The sequence below is a fragment of the Trifolium pratense genome, linkage group LG6, assembly GCF_020283565.1.
Source record: "Trifolium pratense cultivar HEN17-A07 linkage group LG6, ARS_RC_1.1, whole genome shotgun sequence".
NCBI lineage: Eukaryota > Viridiplantae > Streptophyta > Magnoliopsida > Fabales > Fabaceae > Trifolium > Trifolium pratense.
This window is the reverse complement of record NC_060064.1, coordinates 41328515-41351966: the sequence shown is the minus strand read 5'-3', so window position 1 is coordinate 41351966 and position 23452 is coordinate 41328515. Positions and strand designations below refer to the sequence as shown.

At 33.4% G+C, this 23452-nt stretch overlaps 1 protein-coding gene and 1 long non-coding RNA gene across 2 annotated transcripts; both read left to right on the top strand.

The window, feature by feature from the left end:
- The first annotated feature begins 1743 nt into the window (after positions 1 to 1743).
- On the top strand, positions 1744 to 5560 carry LOC123887993. The gene is made up of 6 exons (XR_006801911.1): positions 1744 to 2078; positions 2332 to 2397; positions 2855 to 3011; positions 3512 to 3934; positions 4116 to 4955; positions 5279 to 5560. It is a non-coding gene; the product is annotated as an uncharacterized LOC123887993 (long non-coding RNA).
- A 5208-nt stretch (positions 5561 to 10768) lies between these two features.
- LOC123887992 (sec1 family domain-containing protein MIP3) lies at positions 10769 to 18565 on the top strand. Its single transcript, XM_045936926.1, has 8 exons — positions 10769 to 11045; positions 11817 to 12022; positions 12958 to 13101; positions 13614 to 13763; positions 14955 to 15461; positions 15970 to 17496; positions 17610 to 17678; positions 17920 to 18565. The coding sequence occupies exons 2-8, from the start codon at positions 11975 to 11977 to the stop codon at positions 18046 to 18048; spliced, it is 2574 nt and encodes an 857-aa protein (XP_045792882.1). The 5' UTR covers positions 10769 to 11045; positions 11817 to 11974; the 3' UTR covers positions 18049 to 18565.
- The last annotated feature ends 4887 nt before the right edge of the window (positions 18566 to 23452 follow it).

Genomic DNA, 23452 nt, shown 5'->3' with positions numbered 1-23452 from the left:
GATGATACTTTATCACTCTTTGCCCCACCATCTAAAATATTCTCCATCCCCACATATCATTCCCCGTTTCTGGGAGTATTCTTCCTCTATCCTCATTTTCGCGGATCCCCATAGTTCTCGTGATGATCCATCAACCTAAAAAAATATCAAATTTCTATTATTTTCAATCAAACTATTAAAAAAAAGAGTAAATTTAATTATAAAACCGAATAAAAAAATTTAAAATATTATTGCGAGTCTTATGACAGTAATAAACATCATATATAAACAAATTTATACACATATTGTGTGAAAATATAATTGAAAATAATTTATAAAATACTTAAATATACATTTATAATGTTAGGGTAAATGATCATTTACCCCCCTGCAAAATAAGCAAATTTTCGTTTACCCCCCTATGCAGATTTTTTTTCTGTTTACCCCCCTGCAAAAAATAGATTCCCTCATTTTGCCCCCTAGGTGTACAGCAGGACATGTGACTGTGCAAATTTGCTGACGTGGCTTGTACACGTGGAAAAAATCATTTATATTTATTTTTTAAATTCCATGTCACATAATTTTTTTTTTTAAAAAAAAATCCTACAAAAAAAAAAAACGAATTTTTTTTTCCCAAAATTTAAAATAAAATTTCCTACAAATAATTTTTTTCCTACAAAATAAAAAAAAAATAAAAGATTTCGTACAAAAATAACTTTTTTTGCATAAATAAAAAATTAAATTTTCTTATTTTGTCCCCAAAATAAAGAATTTAACGATTTATTTTCAAATATCTTTTAATTAAAAAAAATAGAATCTTTATTTTTGTCTGCGTAATTTAGTGCTGCAATATAGTACAAGCTAAGGTTGCTGCACAATTTAATATCACATAAGAATTGAAGCATAATTTTGCTTAATTTTTTTTGCTGCATAATTTAATATCACATATAATTTTGGTAGAAGAGGAAAACACAAATAAAACTTCTTCTTCTATTTTTTTTTTTAATTCAAAGAGATTAACAAAAAAAATAAAGTTTTGTTTTTAAAAATTAAAGATTATGTTTTTTTTAATTTAAAGAGATTTGAAAATAAATCTTTAAAATATTTAATTTGGAAATAAACTTTATTTCGGAGTAAATCTTTATTTTGGGAGTAAAATAAGAAAATTTATTTTTTTATTTTGGGAGGAATTTTTTTTTTAAATTCGTTTGTAGGAAAACAAATATAATTTTTAAAATTTTGTAGGAAAAAAAATTATTTGTAGGAATTTTTTTTTTAATTTTGGGAAAAGAAAATAAGAAAATTGGTTTTTTTATTTTGTAGGAAAAAAAATTTATTTTTTATAAAAAAAAAATCTGACGTGGAATTTTTTAAAAAAATATAAATGATTTTTTCCATGTGTACAAGCCACGTCAGTAGATTTGCACAGTCACATGTCCTGCTGTACAGCCAGGGGGCAAAATGAGAGAATTTATTTTTTGCAGGGGGGTAAACAGAAAAAAAATATGCACAGGGGGGTAAACGAAAATTTGCTTATTTTGCAGGGGGGTAAATGATCATTTACCCATAATGTTATCACTAGTACAAATATGACATATTACACAAGTAGTTTACATCTGACGAGCATATGTCAGATGTAAAACGCTATATAGAGTAACGTTTACATCTGGTACTAATATCCACTGAAGGGAAAAATATATAGACATAACTTGTTACATCTGGTTCTAATATCACCAGAAACAAAACTGAACGCGATGGCAATATTGTAATTATGGCGAAAACACAGTACACCAAATAAGTGACTAACTGAGAAAACACAGTGCACCAGTCTCGCGAACTTCAAGCGCTCGAGAACAAAAAGGAAGGGCACGCGATTTTAGCAAAACCTCAAGAACAACAAACCCTCAATCCCTCTCTCGATTCGAAACTCTCTCAATCAGGACAATCCCTCACTCTCACTCGTCCTCTCTCACTCGTTCTGTCAATTTCGTCATCTCTCTCGGTGGTTCTCGAACCCTAGGTCCCAAATCGAAGTTCAGTGAAACAAATTGAAGCTTCTCTCAGATCGTTCCTCTCACTACAACTAAAAACACAAACAGGTACTGATTCTATTCTCAAATTTTTTAATTTCTTTTTGTTTGGTGAAAGATTGTAATTTTTGGGGTTTTATGTCCTGGGTTATATGTTGTAGATGATTTTGTTTATCATGTTTTTGTGATTATTTAGTGTTTTGATTAAGGTAAACCTCACTCTCACTATAGTGATTCCAGGTTGGTTACATTCTTTACTCCACTATAGTGATATTTACCACTGTCTGATTCTCAAATCAAACTGATGTGTCTTTCTGTTCAGGCTGCTGCTACAAGATCTTTAGCAAGGGGTACCAATTTTGATTCAGTTATTTCTATGTTGAAGGAGGTAAATTATGAAACTTTGTCATTTGTTAAATATTACTGTCATAAACTACAGCTTATAGGAGGAGGTTCTGCTGCAATAATTGATTTTCGTTCACCACTCATTTATTATTCTTTCCAATCATCTTATTTATTTGACAAATTAGCGGAGCAACTATCAGAATTTTCTATTTTGTTGTGAAGATTGAACAAACCCTACCCTGCTTTTGCAAGCACTGATGCACTTGTGTCTCGTAAACATATATAAATTGTGTCTGTTTTTGTAATATAAGATAATAGATAGATAGTTATTATTTGATGCTTATTGTTCATAATGAGGGTGCACACTGCAAACATATTTTATGTTTTAACAATAATTTCTTTTGTCTCAATTTCATCTGTTCATTTCATTCCATTCATCTTATTTAAACTCACAAAACCATGAATCCATGATGTATTCCACCATGTTGAACTTTTGGCAGGATATTTTGTGTAGTTAAAACTATTATTCTAGGAGGAGTTCAAAAACCTTATTGCTTTGTGAAACGTATCTTCCCTCGGATTCATGATTCATGGACTGGTTATCATTCTCAATGATATATTTGGCAGGTTATTCCACAATTGTCTACCCCGATTAAGGTAAACCCTAATTGAGGTTTAGCGCAATTGTTACATCTAGTGAATTTATTTGATTTTTAACTGATATATGTGTTCATTTGTTCTATTGGAGTCTGTTCTGATGTGTTTGTTTTGTTTAGTTATGATGAACTCTTTTGATTTTTAACATGTTTTTGAGATTATTTGGTGTTTTGATTAAGGTGGAGCATAATTAAGGTTCATCTGCATTAGCCATATCTAGTTAGTTTAGTTGAATTTTAACTGATATATGTTTTCAATTTGAGTGTGTTGATGCATATTATTTTTCTGGTTTATATACAGCGAGCCCTTTTCGATTTTTATCATGTTTTTATGATTATTTGGTGGTTTGATTAAGGTGGAACGTAGTGAAAGTTCAGCTACAATAGTCGTGTCTAGTGAATTTAGTTGATTTTTAACTGATATATCATATATGTTTTCAATCGGAGTGTATGTTGATGCAATTATGCGAAGCACTTTGTGATAATTGTGTTTTTGATTAGGTGGAGCCTAATGAAGGTTCAGCTTCAATTGCCACGTCCAGCGAATCCGTGGTTGATGCTCTCAAAGTTAAGGAATGGGAAGTAGGAATGTTTCATAATGAGGTTGCTGCTACGCAAGGTATAAGAATAAGGAGAAGACCACCAACTGGACCACCTATTCATTACGTAGGACCTTTTGAATTCCGGTTGGAGAATGAAGGCAATACGCCTCGTAATATCTTGGAAGAGATTATATGGAACAAGGACATAGAAGTCAGACATGTATTATACTTGTAAAATTTGTAAAATTCAAACAACCCAATTCATTGTGCCATACAATCTCCTTGCCCCTGCCAGTTACTATACAAAAGATAAATAAAATCTTCTCTTTTTTCCCAAATCAAAACAGGCATAACTTCCTCCAAATTTCAACCGGTTAGTAAGGTAGTTTTCTCTTTTGACTTCTACTCTATTCAACAATATTTCTCTGTTCGATTTTCCAAACTTTTCTACTTCTCTTTTTGTTTGTTCTAAGGATTTTCTTTAGTTAGATTTGCTTCTAATCCCAACACGCCATAAATCTGACATTTTGGTTTTTTTGGTTTCTTCTTAATTCTCTCTGCAGCAGCGGTGAAAAATAAGCATGCGGGTACTAGAATATCCGGATTTCGCCAAAAAAAACTCCACGGTTCTCTCTTGATTTGCTTTTATCTTCTCTCTTTCTTTTTTTTTTTTTTTTTGTAATGTTTTCCTCTCAATTTCATTATTTCCTGTATTGATGGCATTTTATTCATTTAATTTTTAGTGTGTTTTCAATGGCAGGGTAAAAAAATTTAATGAGATCACATGGATCCCGAGAAAAAATTGGGTCTTTGTGAGGTAATTTTTGTGCTTTTTATTTGCAATGCCAATACATTATCATTGCATTAACTTCCTTTGCAATTTTCATGTGGAAGTTTCTCCAATACAAATGAAAAGAGATGTGAAGATTCTATATAAAGATTATCCGGTTTGCAAAGGTTTTCAGCAAGCCAAAGACATATCTCATTACTTCATAAGCTGCTTTTCCTTTGTATTGGAGAAACTTCCACATTTGAATTACCAAGTTTATGGCTATTCAAAAATTGACAATCCATTTTTTTTTTCAACTTTAATTTCAGATTTTACCTTCTTGATTTTAGAGTAATGCTTAATCCATAGTTTTTTATTTTAAAAAACTTGAATTAAAGTAATTCTTATATGTTCTCAATTCTCACACGCTTTGCTTCTAACTTCTTCTATTTGACATGTTTTATGTTTTGTTTAGATGCAATGCAGGGACTATAATAAAATTAAGAAAGAAGGCCAGTGTTTATATAGCCTTGATAGAGAGATTGGAAATTTACTGAATATATGGTTTATTTATGTCAAACTTGATGTAAAAATGACCGGAAATAAAATCCATTGTGGCTGCATCTTTCTTTCGGTATATGTTCGACGTGAAAGAATGAATAAGTATTCTTATAATTTTGATGCTTCAGATTCAAACCGTAAAAAAGTTAATTATTCATGATTTAAGTATCTTACAATTAGAAATTCTTGACATTTCTCACAATTGTCTTAGCTGTTGTAGTTTCCTAGCTGTGTTTCCTGTTGTAGTTAGCTGTGTTTCCTGTCCTGTTTCCTAGCTGCATTAGCTGTTGTAGTTTCCTAGCTGTGTTTTGTATTTGGAATTATAATGGCATCATTTTAATCCTAGCCTTCTCACTTCTCATATGCTTCATTCTTGATCATGTTTATGTATTGTAGGTGTTCGATGATCCCACGTCATTAACCGAGGAGGAGATGTATGAATTGCGAAACAACTGGGCTACTTATTTTCTTGACCTGTACAATCCCGAGGTAGATTATGTTGTTTCCGATGATGAGGTTTAGGAGCTAGCTAGTTACAATGGATTCACATTAACTAGGATGTTTTGAATTGTAATGACTTGTATTTTGCTTGAATGTTATAACATTTTGGATTGTTTTGGTATTTTGCTTGACTTGTAAGACTTGGTATTTTATTTGAATTGTAATGACTTTGGTTGAATGTAATTGTATTTTGGTTGAATGTTGAATTCTAATGCTATTTTGGTTTTTTTTAATTACAAAATAGGATTTAAAAAATCTCGTCCCCATCTCCAAACCTCTCTCAGGGGTTCCTCCTCCATCCGCATTCCCGTGGAGAAAAAAATTTCAATTCGGATCCCCAATCGGAGAAAAATTTTACCAACTCTTCCAACATCATTGTTTTTTCAAAATAAATTATTAATTCTATTAAAAACTAAAACAAATGGGACCTAGAATCCTCATTTGAGGGAACTAAACTGGACAGGCTAGAGTAAAGTGTGTGTTGGGGTTGATTGCAATGTAAGTCTCACATTGCTAATAAAGAAAAAAAAGGTCAAGGAAATTATATTTGAGAAGTCCCACATTGCTTAGAAAAGTGAAGAGTGGAGGAGCTCAATGCTATATAAAGAGACCTCAAGTTCCTTGTTTATAATTGCACCAAGCAGTAACACTTGTAAACACTTTAAGTTTATATTTGTGTCTTTTTGCTTTTCTCTTATGCTCTTGTTTAAGAGTATTTGAGATGTAGTTCAAATATTTACTTTGGAGAGTGTGGGTGTATTGGGGCATGGGGTGATTGAGAGTGAAGTCTATGTGTTGTAACAATTTTCACATAGTGTTTATTCTCTGGTTGTCGGTTTTGACAACGGCCGTGGTTTTTTCTCTAATTTGGAGTTTCCACGTTATATTCTTGTGTTGTTGATTGCGTTCTTTTATTTTCTCTATGCCGGTTTTTCCCAACAACTGGTATCAGAGCTCTTGGTTTGATTCAGGAGGAGGGAGTTCCGCTGTGAAGTTTAGGCTAGAGAAAATTGATGTTTGGCTTGTAGAAAATCAAGTCAAGGATGTGCTGATGCAATCAGGGTTACACAAGGTCAGCCTGGAGATGCGGTGGTAATAATACTCAACATCAGTCTGGAGAGGCGGTGATAAGAATACTCGGGTTACGTCTGAAACAACAACTTTTTATGAGGATGCGGTGCTAGTGGAAGTTGGGAATCGGTGGAGTGTTGAGTCATATTGACTTTGGAAGCTCCTATCACATGTGTTTGAAGAAGAAATACTTTTGAATCCCTATAGCTAGTTGAAGGTGGAGTTGTTCATCTTGGTGACGGAAAGCTTGTAAGGTTCAAGGTATGGGTGAGTTTCTTTTAACACAATGCGAGGTATTTTCTTGAACTTTGATGCATAGATAGTAGGTAGATTACTTGTTAGATAGTTCTACTATTATTGGTTATGCATCTGTTACTAGTGGTGATTCTCATGTTTTGGTTAAGTTGTGGATCTTCGGGTGGGTACTTGTTAGTGACATGAGTTTGGTTGGACTAGTGATACAAGGTTTACTAGGTGATGTAACTAAACTGGAATTGTTGGAACCTAACAATGGCCTGAAGATGGTTTCAGAACAGTTTGAAGTTGTTCAAGTGGCACATGGGCATCGGTTGACATGGATGCAAGGTGTGTGATGATAGCGTGCAGGCATTGGTTGGCATTGATGCAAGGTACGTGGTTATCTCGATGGCTGATGAACTTCCGGAGGAAGCCAACATGGAAGTTGCACCATAAATTTTCAGCGAGGTTTCGAGATGAAATTCTTGGGATGACTTGGTTCCAAGTGAAAAAAAATCTTGGGATGGTTTAGTTTCAAGTGAAGAAAATTCTTGGGATGGTTTAGTTCCAAGTGGAGTATACTCTTTATGGTGGAGTATGATAATTTAATTTGTCGGTATAGACAATGAGAATTATGATTGTCGGTGAAGACAATGATTGTCGGTATAGACAATGGAAGCATAAGATAATGATTGTCGGTGTAGATAATGAAGATTGAAGACCATTACAATCAAGGTGGAGATTGTTGGGGTTGATTGCAATGTAAGTCTCACATTGCTAATAAAGAAAAAAAAGGTCAAGGAAATTATATTTGAGAAGTCCCACATTGCTTAGAAAAGTGAAGAGTGGAGGAGCTCAATGCTATATAAAGAGACCTCAAGTTCCTTGTTTATAATTGCACCAAGCAGTAACACTTGTAAACACTTTAAGTTTATATTTGTGTCTTTTTGCTTTTCTCTTATGCTCTTGTTTAAGAGTATTTGAGATGTAGTTCAAATATTTACTTTGAAGAGTGTGGGTGTATTGGGGCATGGGGTGATTGAGAGTGAAGTCTATGTGTTGTAACAATTTTCACATAGTGTTTATTCTCTGGTTGTCGGTTTTGACAACGGCCGTGGTTTTTTCTCCAATTTGGAGTTTCCACGTTATATTCTTGTGTTGTTGATTGCGTTCTTTTATTTTCTCTATGTCGGTTTTTCCCAACAGTGTGTTGGACATCTTAATTCAATTAAGTCTATTTAAAAGATAGATCAATCTATTAAATCATAAGTGAAGTAGCAAAGTTTTTCACAAGAAAGGGGGGTTTGAATTGTGACCCTTTTAAAATTTAAACTCTAGTCACAAAATTAATAGTTAGTGACAAAATTATTTTTGTGCTCAGTGAGATTGTTCTAAGAATGATCTGTGCTGTGTAAAAACAGTTGCAGAAAATAAAAGTTTAAGGGAAAGAAGATAAACACAAAGAGTTATCCTGGTTCACCCCTAATCTTTGGGTTACGTCCAGTCCCCACCTCCTGTGAGTTTGTCCACTAGAATCACTTAAAAGTTACAGATCCAATACTTACAAATTCACCTTGATCTTGACCTAAGATCAACAACTTAACAAAGCTCCTAGAGCTTTGAACTTTCCTAGTCACCTTGACCAAACAACACTCAATCAATAGTCACGTATTGACTTGAGCAATTACAATATAGATGATTTGTTTCTAAGCTTAATTTCAGACTCACTATAAAAGAGAAGCTTAGATGAAAGCACTCTAAAGAGGTTGGTACTCAGATTATGATACAAAAGAGTGACTTAAAAAGGACTTTGAGCTAAAGAGATTGAATGGAATTTATATCACTTGAATTGCTTGAAAACTCTTGCTCTTTCCCTTGGACTTGATTGCCTTTTATAGATGCTTGCTTGAGATTGAAGCTTGGCCTTCAAGTATATCAGTTAGAGGGCAAAATAGAGCTGTTACTCAGTGCTCTACATGCAGCAGACAACTTCTGCATAATGTGCAGATTCTCTGTTCAGTCTTGGAACAGTCTTGATTTCCTTTTGGCTTTGATCCATAAGATCCAAATATGTGTGAGCTGTTACCAAGTACATATGAGTTGTTTCTTACTTCCTTCCACTGTCATGTATCAGATATAGCCGTTTGGATGCTCAGAAAAGGACTCATGACAGTTGGAACTGGTTTTGAAAAACTGTGTGCAGGATCAGTCTTGCATCAGTCTTGAAACAATCTTGACTGCACCAGCCAAAGTGATGAACCTTCATCCTTCCTTTCTTGTGGTGTGCAGCTGTTAAATAGCTCTAAGGGCTGATCAGTAGTAGCCTTAGCTTGAGAATAAAAACCAGCTGGAATAGTACATGAGGATATAAGACAAAATTGTACTTCTATGACAAACCATGGAAGAATGTTCCATTTGTGTACTTTGCATAAGTACAATACAACTCATAGTTTAAATCTGGTTGTTCCTTTGTGATTGGTCCATGATATTATATCAGATGTATTCATTGGTTGGCCAATACCACAATTGATCAAGCTCATGGTTTTCTTCATGATATGTGACTAGGAAAGCATATACTTAAATTCCATCACATGTTGTTGATCCCAAAAGAGATTATCTCCTGTAGTGATTTGGTCCATAAATCCATTGTAAAGTGCTTATTTGTTTTGTTCTTAGTTGACTTGAAAAACCAGAAAGCACTTATTCCAAAACGTGCTTATTTGTCAAAGCTGCAGTCTGTCTGCTAAGAATGTTCTTAGAATGGTCTTGAAACAGCTTTGCAGGATTTTTACTTTGCAAGTGGTTTGTTAGAATCTATTTAATCTTATGCCACTCAAAAGCACTTGTTAGATAACAAAATGATCAGAATCATTTAAAATATAATTAAAGATGTTTGTAATCTTTAAAACATCAAAAGTGGATTTTGCCTCAACAATAAAAAGAGTCTCATAGATCATCAAATTATACTAAGAGCAACTTATTTCAACTATACTAAATTTAAAAAAGAAAAGAGACTTGGATCATCAAACTATTAATTAGTTGACTTTGTACTTAAAAATCAGCTAAGAGAATGTTTGTTATAGTTTTTTTTTATAAAAATAATCACTTTTAAAAATATTATATTGGTTTGTTACGGATTTAAAAAAATCAGAAGTTAAAAATAATCAGAAATTAGCTAAAATAACCGACAATTGCTTCAAAAAAAATAAAAAATAAAAAATTAGCTAAAAATGATAAGCCGCTAATAGTAACTTCACATATTATTTTTTTATAGGTGAGAGAAAACAAGGCCACTTCGAAACGGACATTCCAAAACTAATTAATTTGAGATCTATAATCCAAAACACTCTTAAGGATAATTTGGTCAGTTCTGGCATCAAGTGGTTCGAATTCCCTCTCGATTGCAGTTGTAGGGGATCGAACCGTGATCCTCCCTACCAAGTTCAACGTCAATCACCACTAAACCAACTAATGATTGATTACCAATTTTGCTTGCATGGTTGCACTATATGAAATTTATATTTAGTTTAGGTTAAATAAATTTTTGGTCCTTATAAAAATCTCAATGTTTATTTTGTAGTTTCTATAAAAAAAAATTAGCATTGTTTACTCTCTCAAATATTTTCTATCACAACTTTTGGTTCATATTTTTAAATCATCTCTTGTGTAATTTATTTTTTTGAATGATTTTTTATATTCATATTTATAATATTATAAAACTTCTTTAACAAAAATAATGAATTTTTTTATTGTTTTGGTTTACAATAGAGATGAAGATCAAATCTAGAACCTCTGACATACTTATATATATTACCCAAAGTCTCACAAGTATACCAAATTTAGTATCTTAAATTTCGAATTTAGAATTTTTTAAATAACATAAATTATTTATGTGAATTTTTAAGTGTAAAAAACTAAAAAATTTATATTTAATTAATTAATTTTTTAAAAATCAAATTTAATTTTGAGAAAAAGGAATATGTAATTGAGTTTAATTGATATGCACCGACGGTGTAAAAAAGTTTTACACAATCGTCCAATAAACAACCATTATTTAGTCATGTCATATAAGAAAGTGGAAATAAACCAATCACAACATGTTTTTCGTCACGTAACCCCACTTAACCTCACATTCTTGATATGACATAGGAGATTGAACCGTTCGCCACGCTATCGGAAAAGCTCCGTCCACCACCACATTTCTCTCTCTCTCTGCTCAACCGATCGACCACACCACCTTTCTCTCTCTCTCTCTCTCTCTCTCTCTCTCTCTCTCTTCTCTGCTCTGCTCGACCAGTCCACCACCACCTTAGGTTTTTGAAAAATTTTGATTTGGGAAATCTATAACAGGGCTGTAAGTCAACCATTTCATGTTAAAGTTTGGTTTTTTATTATGCTTGATCTTTTAATTCTTCACAAAGAGTATGCAAATGAGTATTTTTAATTTGGGGGTTATTTAGTTTTTATTCAAATTTGTTTGGTTGTTCTGCTTGTTCTGTCAAATTGGTTTAGTTTTAATTTGGGGGTTATTTTTAATTCTTCACAAAGAGTATGCTTGTTCTGTTGTTGTTCTTCTTTTAGGATAGAATAATGGATTGATAGATAGAATGATAGATTATAGATATATACTTACAGCTTTTGTATTTTGTTTAATGGATCTTAGATTGTTGTAATACATTGTTATTATGTTTGAATTTTTCATATCTTATTACTTTTGAACAACGGTTGTTGTCTTATCATTTTCGATAAAAAAAACTGTTTGAAATTGAAACCCTAAAATGATTTCGTCTGAGTTGCAATGCATGATTGCGTATGTGTTGTTTTCTCATTCTGAGCATGATTCGTCTGTGTGTGTAGCTCCATCTTCCTATTTGATTCGATTCCTATTCGTTTTTAACTGTTCAGTACATATAAGAAAAAAGTTCAGTACATATGAATCACTCCATGATGGTTTGTGATTGTTAAATAGATTGAATACTGAATAGTATGTAAAACATTTATCAAGTATAGTCCTATGTGTTTGATCTGTGTCACCGTGTGTTCATATTTGTGAGTAATTGTTTCTCATCACGCTTCTATTTAAGCTTTGTGAATAGAATATTAACTTTGGATCATTGAATTTCAGAGACGAGGAGGTTTTTGGTTGATAGAGCAAGTATTGAGAATGTGAGGCCCTCTAATATTCCTGGCTCCGTCACTGCTCGCATGTTTGGTGTATTTGATTTGCATTCAAAGGAATTCACTTGGCTTATTCTCTTCTTCTGAGTTCTGAATCAGATATAAATGGCTTCCATTGATGTTATCAAATCTTGCATCGATTCCATTAGACAGGTAGGTATTTGAATGCTACAAACCATTATAATTAAAACCAATGCTTTTGAACAAGAAAAAATTGAATTTTGTTTTACTATTATGCTTTCACATAATTAATTCATAGCACATTCAAATGAATAACAAATTGATATTCATTTTCATGATAGGTTTTTTATTTATTTATTTTTGAGCCATTTTTTTCTTTGATTTCGATGCAAAATTCTGAATCAATTTGATATATGTATAAGGGTTAAATATTCAAATACATGACTTGGTATTGTCAATGGAAAAGTAGTTACCCTAATGGGTGTGACTCAGTTGGTTAAGAAGCGTTGGGCTTCTGGGGAGGAGTGCGGTTTGATTCCTGCAAAACTCGTTCTTGGTGAAAAACTTTAAGTTGCTAACTAAGCACCCCAGAGAAGATTAGTCCTGTTAAAGAGTCCCACATTGGATGAGGAATGACTTGAACATAAGTTTATAAGTAGAGACAATCCCCACCTTGCAAGCCGGTTTTATAGGGTTGAGACAATCCCCAACCCAAATTTCTAAGAAGTCCCATAGCTGGTCCAAAGTGGGAATACTCTGTTGAGCCATAATTATTGTGGCTTCTTAGAAAAAAGAAGGAAAAGTAAACATAAGGAACCATCGTTGCATGAAGAGCCATTCGTCAGTGTGACTTATATTCAGAGCTGAATAAGGTCCTGTTTAATGATTTAAGAAGCAATGCTTGCCATAGAGTTGTCATGTGAATTGAGGAGCTATGTTTGTGGACCCTTCCTCTGTGAGAATTTTCACAATGAAAAGGCAATAAGCTGTTGGAGAACTAATTCTACTATTTTAAGAGGAGATCTTGGTTATGTTTATATAGCTAGGGAAGATAGTACATGCATTACTGTTATGATCCTTTCATTTAATTATTTCCTGAATGTTAATCATTCCTCGTGTTTTTTCAGATATCAGAGCATATTGAAGGTGGTATTGTTTATTTAGATGCTGGAGTTACAGAGAGTTTCCAATTTATTGGGGCATATCCTGTACTTCTTGAAATTGGAGCACGAGCTGTCTGCAGTTTGGAAAACATGAGTGTACTCGATGCGGTGAGTAGTAGGTTCATATGTTCTCAAGGTGTCTTTCTGTGCATACAGTAAGCTTCAAAGTGTTTTCATTATTTATGTGAATAGAGCAAGTATGTTACTTTTTTAGTTTATCTCTATATAAGATGGGAACTTCTTCATGCTGCAGATATTGAAGGTCATATTCAACTTTTCCTCTTAAATCCCATTTGAATAATATTTTTAATCAAAATCTCCTGAAATTCCCATACATGATACATCAATTTGAGCATGCAAAAATGGAAAGTTTTAGCACTTACAGATAATGATCAGACATATCTTTTCCATCCTTTTGTAGTTTTAAATTAATTTATAATTAATGCTGTACTACATATGCTGGCTCATATTTAAACACACGTGTAGTTGGCATCATGTGTGTGTAAATTCTTTACTACATATGCTGGCTCATATTTTTGTGTGTTCCAAAGGTGTTTGTTCTATAATAGACTATGACTACTTTTAAATCTGCCACATTATATTAATGGTTCCTTATTTAGGTGGGTGATTGGAACTCAAATTCTGATCCTGCAAGAAAATTTGTGGTTATCACATCACGTCTACTAAGTGATGCACATCGATATATTTTGCGTTGCCTGACGTCACATCAAGTTGTTCGTCATTGCATTATATTCACATCTATCTCTGAGGTGCTTATTTACTGTTCCCGCTTGCTTCTGGTTTCCTTTTAATTTATTCTCTTGGCTGTATATGTTTATGTATTATTATGTCAGTTATATTAATTTGGTGCTGGTTTTACCTATACTTATTTTTATTTTTACAAAAGATGCAATTTTACCTCTGGATTTGAATGTGCCGTGTCTTTTCTTAAATGTATGATATAATTGTGTCAAATACCTATTTACAAGCCTTAGTTCATATTTTTGGAATAACTAGATCTGGATGAAAACTATGTTTTTTTTTTCTTCTTCTCAGAATGAGGTTAGCTTTTTATGCAATTTAGTATTGTTGCATGGTATTCCAATTTAAGTTTTGCTTTAACCATGCAATTCAAGTATCAATTTCTTTACATAAAATCACAATTAGTTTTAGAAAATAGCACTATTAACTTGGCATTTATAATGATATCTCTGTCTTTCTGTTGCAATGGTAAAATTAACTACTAGTCCCTGAAGAATGAGTTGTGTTGCACCATTGTTCATTAGCACGCAGATCTTAGTAATAGGTGACTGGTTGGAAAGGTGAAACGCTGGTAATGGACTGATAGAATTAGAGGTGGCTAGAAGTAAAGCTGGTTTCTATAATTATTTTTAAAAATAAAAAATTGTTATGGTAGAAGTAGAATTGATTTGCTGTTGTAAAATAGTTTGGGCTGTCTCTAGTACTTCATACATAAAAATGTTATAGGAATAAGTCAACAGAGGTCAAAAGCAGTTGAGGTAGCTTATTTAATCAGCAATAATAATTTCAGTTCTACTCAAATTATATTGGTCAGGATAACGGGAGTTATTTTCGCCAGGGGAAAGGCATGAATTCATTATTTATTAGTAGGATTTACCTCCTCTAAAGTGAACATTTTTTTAAGATGAAGTGATTAATTTAGGGTTTGTTATGTATATGCCCTTAACATCAATTGTTGATTTATTCATTAACGGTTAAGAATACTTTAGATGAGTCAAATCCTTAAAAGCAATGATCAACACAATGGTAAAAAGTTTGCTAAAAAAAAAATAAGGGTAAAAATATTTATCTACATATATTACATTGTAGTTGTAATACCAATTTACAATTATTTTTTCCAACACTTCTTTCCTACCAGCTTTCTTTCGCTTTTATCCTTTATTTTTATTTTTTTTTTAATAATTCTAGTTAAAATGCAGATGTCTCATTCAGTGTTTCCTGATTCACCTCTGGGACCAGACGCATATCATGAATATGAATCTTTACTGGTTCAAGATTATGAAGAGCTAAGTAAGAAATCTGGGAAAAAACCTGGGCAGATTGGTAGCCTTTTACACGAAAAACTTAACTTTGAAGATGGAGGCCGCTTGCAGTTTCCTTCCAGTGGAGAGGATGTTCCTCATCTTGTAGCCAGTTCAAGTGGAAGAAATTTTTTTGAACACAATCCATTAGACAATATTGCAGATACAGTGCAGAAATTGGCCATTTCTGTTCACCATTTTCCCATGATTTTATGTCCCATTTCACCAAGAGCATTTGTTCTTCCTTCAGAAGGATTGGTTGCTGAATCATACTTATCAGCTGAACATGAAGATTCCATTAGTCCTGGTTTGCCTCCCTTGAGTACTGGCTTGCTCTCTGATACTGATGATGTGCCTCCTGGGGCAACTCTTACAGCACACTTTCTCTACCATTTGGCAGCCAAGGTAACAAATGAAATGCATTCTTTTGCTGAAATGTGTGCATTGCACAACTTCTGGTCACTTGATTTCACGATTTTCTTTTCTTAACAAAAGTTTCTAAGAATTCTTGTATTATGTACTACATACAATCTTGCTAAATGTTTGGGTTCTCTCCCTGTTTTAACCTTGTACTACATCAGAAAAGACCTGTCATAGAATTGCTGCATGCCAGCATCACAAGCTTACTGGGGTACACTTAAAGCCATTTTTTGATAAAAATAGTAATACTTGAATTAAACTTATCTATTAAGATTGTTTCCGATTGAAATTGAACTTGATCTACATTTCCTTTTCAAAAATTTGGTATAGAACATGACAGTTTCATTTAATCCATGTAACTAACCCCACTTTGGAATAGGATTTTGTTGTTGTATAGAAATTCTGCAATATTTTCCATCAGTTAGAGTACCTTTTTGTTTGTTTCTCCTCTGATCTGTTACCCTGACCATTTTTTCTTTTATTTATGGTATAGATGGACTTGAAAATGGAAATATTCTCCCTCGGTGATATGTCAAAAACTGTTGGCAAAATTTTGATAGACATGTCAAGTCTTTATGACATAGGCCGCCGTAAACGGTCTGCAGGGCTTTTACTCATTGATCGCACACTTGATCTTCTCACTCCTTGTTGTCACGGGGACTCACTTATTGACCGTATATTTTCTGCTTTGCCCCGTAGAGAAAGAACAACCTCCCAAGTTGGTTCAGGAAGCCAGCTCAAACTTGGTACTTCTTACCTTCAACGTGCTCCTTTAGATGTTCAGATACCACTTGAAAAGATCCTTAATGAAGAAGATTCAAAAATAGACAATTTTCGGCTTTTAGAAAGTGTTGAAGCTTTTTTATGCGGGTGGAACTCTGGTGAGTCTGATTCTCAGGTTGCAGACTTGATTAATCTTAGTCAGAAAATTCATGACAAGCCTAGTCACTCTGGAGTAGATATACTCACCGGGTCTTTTGTCTCCTCTGATAATTTTCGTGGCATGCCATTCTTGGAAGCTATACTAGATAGAAGAACAAAAGAAGGGGCCTTACTAGTAAAGAAATGGCTACAAGAAACTTTGCGCAGGGAAAATGTTACTGTGAATGTGAAATCTCGTCCTTCTGTTGTTACAACACCTGAGTTGCAAGCCATGATCAAAGCATTGTCCAGGAGCCAATCATCTTTGCTAAGGAACAAAGGAATTATCCAATTAGCATCAGCCACATTATCAGCTCTTGAGGAATCAAATTGCACCAAATGGGATGCATTTAGCAGTGCAGTGAAAATTCTAAGTGTAAGCTCTGGAGAAACCAGTCAAAGTCTTGCCGCTCAAATTGGTGATCTCATAAATAAGAGTGCTCTGTTTGGATCACACATAAATAAAGGGAAAAGGGATGTCTTAAAGGGGTTGATTTCTTTGCAAGATGCTTTACTGTTGATGATCATCGGATATATTTTGGCAGGTGAGAACTTTCCAACATCTGGTTCTGATGGGCCATTTTCTTGGCAAGAGGAACGTCTGTTAAAAGAAGCCGTTGTAGATGCTCTTCTAGAAAACTCATCTGCAGTAAATCTGAAGTTTCTAGATGGACTAAAGAAAGAGCTTGAAGCTAATGTAAGCAAGTTAAAATCAGAGGAAGCTACTGAAGAGCTAGATATTGATGATTTTGACGATGATCAGTGGGGCAAATGGGGTGATGAAGATGGTGAGGATGATAATAAAAATGAACAAGTATATGATGACATGCAACTAAAGCTGGAGTTGCGTGATAGGGTGGATAACTTCTTCAAATTTCTTCATAAGTTATCTAATCTGAAAAGAAAGAATCTACCATTGAGGGATGGTTCATTGACTGTGGAAGGCAATTTTGATGAGGATACCTATGTAGGAAAAGGGTTGATTTATAAGCTACTAACAAGGGTGCTGGGCAAGTACGATGTGCATGGGTTAGAATATCATTCTTCCACTGTGGGGCGCCTGTTTAAGAGTGGGTTCGGAAGATTTGGCCTTGGTCAGGTGATTATAGTTCCTTAACCTATGCAGGACTTTTGATTTAGTCATACAGTTTTTCATATATGCTAATCATTATTTTTTACTCCCTTTTCTATCCTTCGATAAAAATGCTGCAGGCTAAACCAAGTCTTGCTGATCAAAATGTCATTTTGGTGTTTGTCATTGGGGGCATTAATGGACTCGAGGTGAAACTCTTGAATGCCTTTGTCTCTTCTATCCCTCTTTATATTTTCCTTGTTGAAATAACTAGATGGTAGTGGTACTGCCATAAAAGTTCTACAAACTAGACAAATATTTTCTAAAAGTTGACATTGATTGTGCATTTTCTTTATATATATTCAACTGTGTTTAGAATAAAAATGATCCTTTATTCACATGGAACAGCAACATAACACAATTTTTTATTTACTTTTTTGTCACCTATAGGTGCGTGAAGCTCTTGAGGCATTGGCTGAAAGCGGAAGACCTGATATAGAGTTGCTTGTTGGTGGAACCACTCTTCTTACTCCTGATGACATGCTCGATTTACTGCTTGGGGACTCAAGTTATTTTTAGTACGGGAACTTATGTTAACTGAGATCATTACAAAGAATGGTACTTACGATGCAATGAACATGGAAGTAATAACCAAGCAACTTGAGCCTGTGTTTCTGAATCAATCTTGTTGCGAGAAACCGATCAATGAGGTTTACAGTAAAGGTCAAGAGTGTCTCGATCAATGTTGAAATTGTCATTACAAAAATTATTTATTTCAAATGCGATTATAGCAGGATCATGATAAGGAGTTCTAGATATCCATCACATTGTATGTATCCTATCATTCAACAATGTTTTGATTGAAAGGACTGAGATGAGAATGTCCTCAAATATAGAAATGTGCAAGATGCCGATGCCATGAGACTAACCTCCACAAGCCAATCAATCAGAATTCCGCGCATCCTTGGAGAAATATCTTGCTTCAACTTCTCCATGTAATTGGTTGATAGTCTCTTTTCAAGCTGTAGAGAGTTCAACAATCTTTTTGTAGTGAACCTAATTATTCTGCTATATTCTTAACACAAAAATATTATTACTTTGGGATGTTCTCTTATGCAGCAAAACTGAATTCATAATTGTAACACCCCAACTAAATTGTCTAGAATATTTAGTCGAGTCATACATTAAAATTCCAGGGTAATTTATTTCGTTTACAACTACAACAGATGTAACACCATAAACTAGTACTTTTCAGCGGATAGGCAACTAAGGAAAACTAGACAGATTAATACATAAGCAAGAATAAAGTTAAAGTCCTCCACTGCAGATAATTCAAGCATAGCCTCGATCACCTTCCATCTTGCTTTATCTAACTCATCCTGCTTATCTGAATTCAAACAATCGTGGGTTGAGACTACTAAGCCTCAGTGGGTTCCTATCCTACTACCCAACTAAGATGGTGACTACACCGGGGCTCATAAATAACAAAGTTGATCGACATAAATATTAGTTTTCTCATAATTGTATAAAATAAAGGTGTGACACAGAATATTATTTTGTTCATTTTTAACCATCAAGGTCACCCCGAGGTGAGTATCTCGGAATGCCTGCTTACCCGCTTGCGAAAATAATGTACGCCGCCACGGTCATACCCCACAATTATTAACCATTAGCTTACTTGGATTCCAAAATGATATACAGGAATCAATCATAACATAATTTGTGGCGCTAGGCATCCACAGCATAACTGATCAACTAACATAATCATAATCATAAGTATTTCCTTCACCTAACCATCATAACCCGTCCCGGGAAAGTTCCTAAACGATCCATAAATATTATTTTTAAATTTTAATGCATATTAATACAGGTGACTTCTAGGGTGAGGGCTCAATTAAGTCCCTTACCGTTGAGACATGAAAAAAATACCATCAGATTAAATCAATAGTTTAGATTTATTTTAAATAAAAATGAGAATATCTGCATATCTTCACACACAATTTTTTCCCTATTTCTTCCTCTCTATTCTAATTTCTAACCTACCCTTTTCTCTTCCCCATATGATTCCTCTCCAAAATTTACATGAAGATGCAGATATCTACTTGTACCGCTAACCCCAAACAAAACAGAAAAGAAACATAAACTTATTCAATTTCACCATGACGTGTTTGTTTTTGCCGCTAATTAGCGTCACAAGTTTGTGTTGTGCAGAAACATGTTTTCCTTACTTTGATTGCTTAATCCAATTTATCAATTCACTCATCCACTCCAAAATATAATCAAATAATTAACCTCCTTTTCTAACTTCTTTAGTTTTGAAGAGAAAAAAAAACAAAAAACGAAAAGAAAAAAAAAACTCAAATTCTTCATCAATTTGCCGTATACATGTATGTCCCTCTGCTTTCGCTTTCACTAAAATCCAACCATCGCAAAAATATTATACTAATCACCGTCGTCACGATTTTTTTTTTTATTTTCAGAGTCATCTTTACACAAATTTTTGGTTGAAAGACAGAAATGGAGAAGAAACAGAGAAAATATTGTGTGCGAAAACATGTAGATGTTCTCGTTTTTATTTGCAACAAATCTAGACCAATGATTTAATTTAATGGTATTTTTTTTCATGCCTCACCGGTGAGGGACTTAATTAATCCAGAGAAATTCTTAGGTGAGTCCTCACCTAAGCATTAATGTTTAAGCACAACCAATAAAATTTTTACAACTCATTAATATATTATATGATAAAAAATAATTAAGAGAGTATTAATAAAATCAAATCTAGACCAAATCTGGAAAATAGGAAGAATAAAAAATAAATAAAATCATTAAATCAAAAAGATTTTTTTTTTTTTGCGCCAGATTAATTCAAACTTCTATTTTTTATTTTTCTGGTAAACCAATTGAAACTTCTACGATCTCTTCAATTTGAATGTGGTGGCTATGGCTATTCCCTCCCAATTTGTATGTGTTGTTTTCACCACCAACAAGGAAAAATAAGAAGAGAAAAGCTATATTTTTTTTTAGTCTTTATTTTTTGGAAATTCAAGGGCTATTCAAATTATTGTGATTCAATTTGATAAAAATAGCGGATTATTTCCATAAGTTAGCTTATAACGGATGAACTTATAGAAAATACCTTATAATCTATATATATAAGCTAGTTGATTCATTTTGTAGTATTTGGTAAAATTAACAGTTGAATTAATTTATAAATATGAAATAACATAAAAAAGAAATATATTGAATTAATATTTAATTTTTTCAAGTAAGCATTTTGGAAGAAAAATAATAAATTATAAGCAAATTGAATTAGTTTATCAAAATACGTGCATTTATTTAGTAAAAAAACTATAAGCTCATGAAAAAATATGTAGACAGACAAATTTTTTATTAAGAGTTTTTGTCAAGAAAAATAGATAAATTTATTTAAAGTGAAATAGGCACAAAAAACGCTAAATTCACTAAAAAAAGCACCAATACTAGCAGGTTACGAACTCTATTAATTATTTCCTTATTTTCTAGAATTGGTTTAGATTTGATTTTAGTAATACTCTATTAATTATTTAATATATTAATGAGTTGTAAAAAATTTATTGGTTGTGCCTAATCATTAATGCTTAGGTAATGACTCACCTAAGAATTTCTCATTAATCCATCACCTTAGAATCCACCATTAATACATATTAATAATCAATACATGTTAATAATCAATGCATAGGTACCGTTTGGGCCAACTTATTTATTACTTATTTTTTATTTTAAGGAGAAGTCGGGCCAAATACAATTTAGAACAAGTACTTATATTAAAAAACATCTTTTTTATAAAGAAGAAAATTAAGAGAAATTGACTTTTGGAATAAGGTGATAAAACTTACTTTTTAAAAGGCTCGCCCAACTTATTTTCCATGCCACTCTTCGAATCCCATTGACCACACATTTTTATTTTATTTTTTCTGTGCAGTTACGGTGGAGTACAATAGTTAATTGCTAGTTTTTATATATTAAATTAAAGTATTAACAATTTGGTTTTTTATTATTATTATTATTATTATTATTATTATTATTACTATTATTATAAAAAAGGCAAAATGTCTTTATTCACAATTTGGTACAGTGGTATATTTTTATTGACAAAAATGATATAATATTTTTCTTATGAACCCATTTGGATTGGTGCATTGATATTGGCTTGAGACCTGAGAGTGTGCTCCTCTTGAGGTCTGAGGTTCGATTCTCTCTTGCGCCAATTTGGGTGGGCTAATTTAGTTTCTTCAAAAAAATAATATTTTTCTTATGAGTAATTTATTTGTGGGATATAGTTTAGGGGAGTCTGATCCTATTTCTGTTAATGGGGGCGAAGAGTTGGGCTAATGTACGAGCTCTGCGGGCGTTACTGGTGTTGTTTGAGACTATGTCAGGATTAAAGGTCAATTTTAACAAAAGTATGCTTGTTGGGGTGAATATTCCTAAATCATGGTTAGGCGAAGCTGCGTCTGCTTTATGTTGTAAAGTGGAAAAAATTCTTTTCCTTTATCTGGGCCTTCCTATTGGGGGTGATTCGAGGCGTTTGGGCTTCTGGAAACCGGTGCTGGATCGTTTAAAGAATAGATTATCTGGGTGGAAGAGTCGTTTTCTTTCTTTTGGTGGTCGTCTGGTTTTGATTAAGTCTGTCTTGACATCTCTACCTGTCTATGCTCTATCCTTCTTCAAAGCTCCTTCAGGCACAATACTCAGATAAGTGGCGGTGATAGCCAGATCCTGACACAGGTTACACTGTTTGAGGAGTTTACCAGCTCTTGACTACTCGTGATTCGGTTACTATGGATGATGCAGAACATCTTATTTGGCATCCTCAGGTTCCTTTGAAGGTATCCATCTTTGTGTGGCGTCTACTTCGTGACAGGTTACCTACGAAGTCAAACCTGATCACTCGAGGCATCTTATCTTCTTCAGCACAGTTGTGCATAGCTGGTTGTGGGGAGGCAGATTCGGCTCATCATTTATTCATCTCTTGCAGTTTCTTTGGTTCTCTTTGGGCTTTAGTGTGCATGTGGATTGACATTCCTTTGACGGACTCCAGTACTATCCAGGATCATTTCGTTCATTTCACATCATCAGCTGGTGGATCTCGAGCACGCCGGTCTTTTTTGCAGCTCATTTGGCTTGTCAGCGTTTGGGTTATATGGACGGAAAGAAATCACAGATTGTTCAGAGACTCAACTAGCACTTCTCATAAGTTATAGGACAAGATCAAGTTATTTTCTTATAGGTGGTTGAAGTCGAAGAATGTTACTTTGGCTTTAAACTACCATAGTTGGTGGTCTAGTCCTTTGTTATGTTTGAGCCTTGTATGATTTTGATCTTTATATTTTTCTTTTCTGTCTCTTTGTAAACTATGGTAGTCCATCTCGGCACACCTTGTGCTGAGGTGACTATTTTTTAGTTAATATATATCTCATTTTAGCTTCTTCAAAAAAAAAAAAAATTTCTTATGAGAGTATTAACATTTGATTATGACGGCCTTTTTTCAAAAAATACGATTATATATTTTTTATTCTCATCTCATTAATCAATTTTAGATTTTTTTGAAAAACTTATACGAATGATCTATATGATCCCCCCCGCCCGTTAAAATGTATTGAGTTGTGCGACATTACTAAAAAAATTATACCAGTGTAATTTGATCCCTCCCGCCAAACAATTTTTTCTAAAAAAGAGCATCTAAAACAAAAAAATAAAATGACATCACCAAACAACTTTAACTTTATTTTTAAAGTTTCTTTTTTTGATTTTAAGTTCAAAGTAACTTTTATGGCAAAAAAAAGCTAGGTCAAACGGTACCATAGTTCCGTAAGTGTAGCTCATATGATAGCTACCAGAGACATTATTGGAGTGGTCGGCGTTCGAACCCCGTATTCCACATTTCTCTACATTTAAATGTGTGAGAGTCTAGTCGCTAGGCTACTTGACAAAAAAAAAAAAT

Coding starts and splice junctions, on each gene's coding strand:
- LOC123887992 (XM_045936926.1), top strand. CDS start 11,975: ATGGCTTCCATTGATGTTATCAAATCTTGCATCGATTCCATTAGACAG. Junction 13,764..14,954: donor TATTCACATCTATCTCTGAG/GTGCTTATTTAC, acceptor GTTAAAATGCAG/ATGTCTCATTCAGTGTTTCC. Junction 17,497..17,609: donor GAAGATTTGGCCTTGGTCAG/GTGATTATAGTT, acceptor AAAATGCTGCAG/GCTAAACCAAGTCTTGCTGA.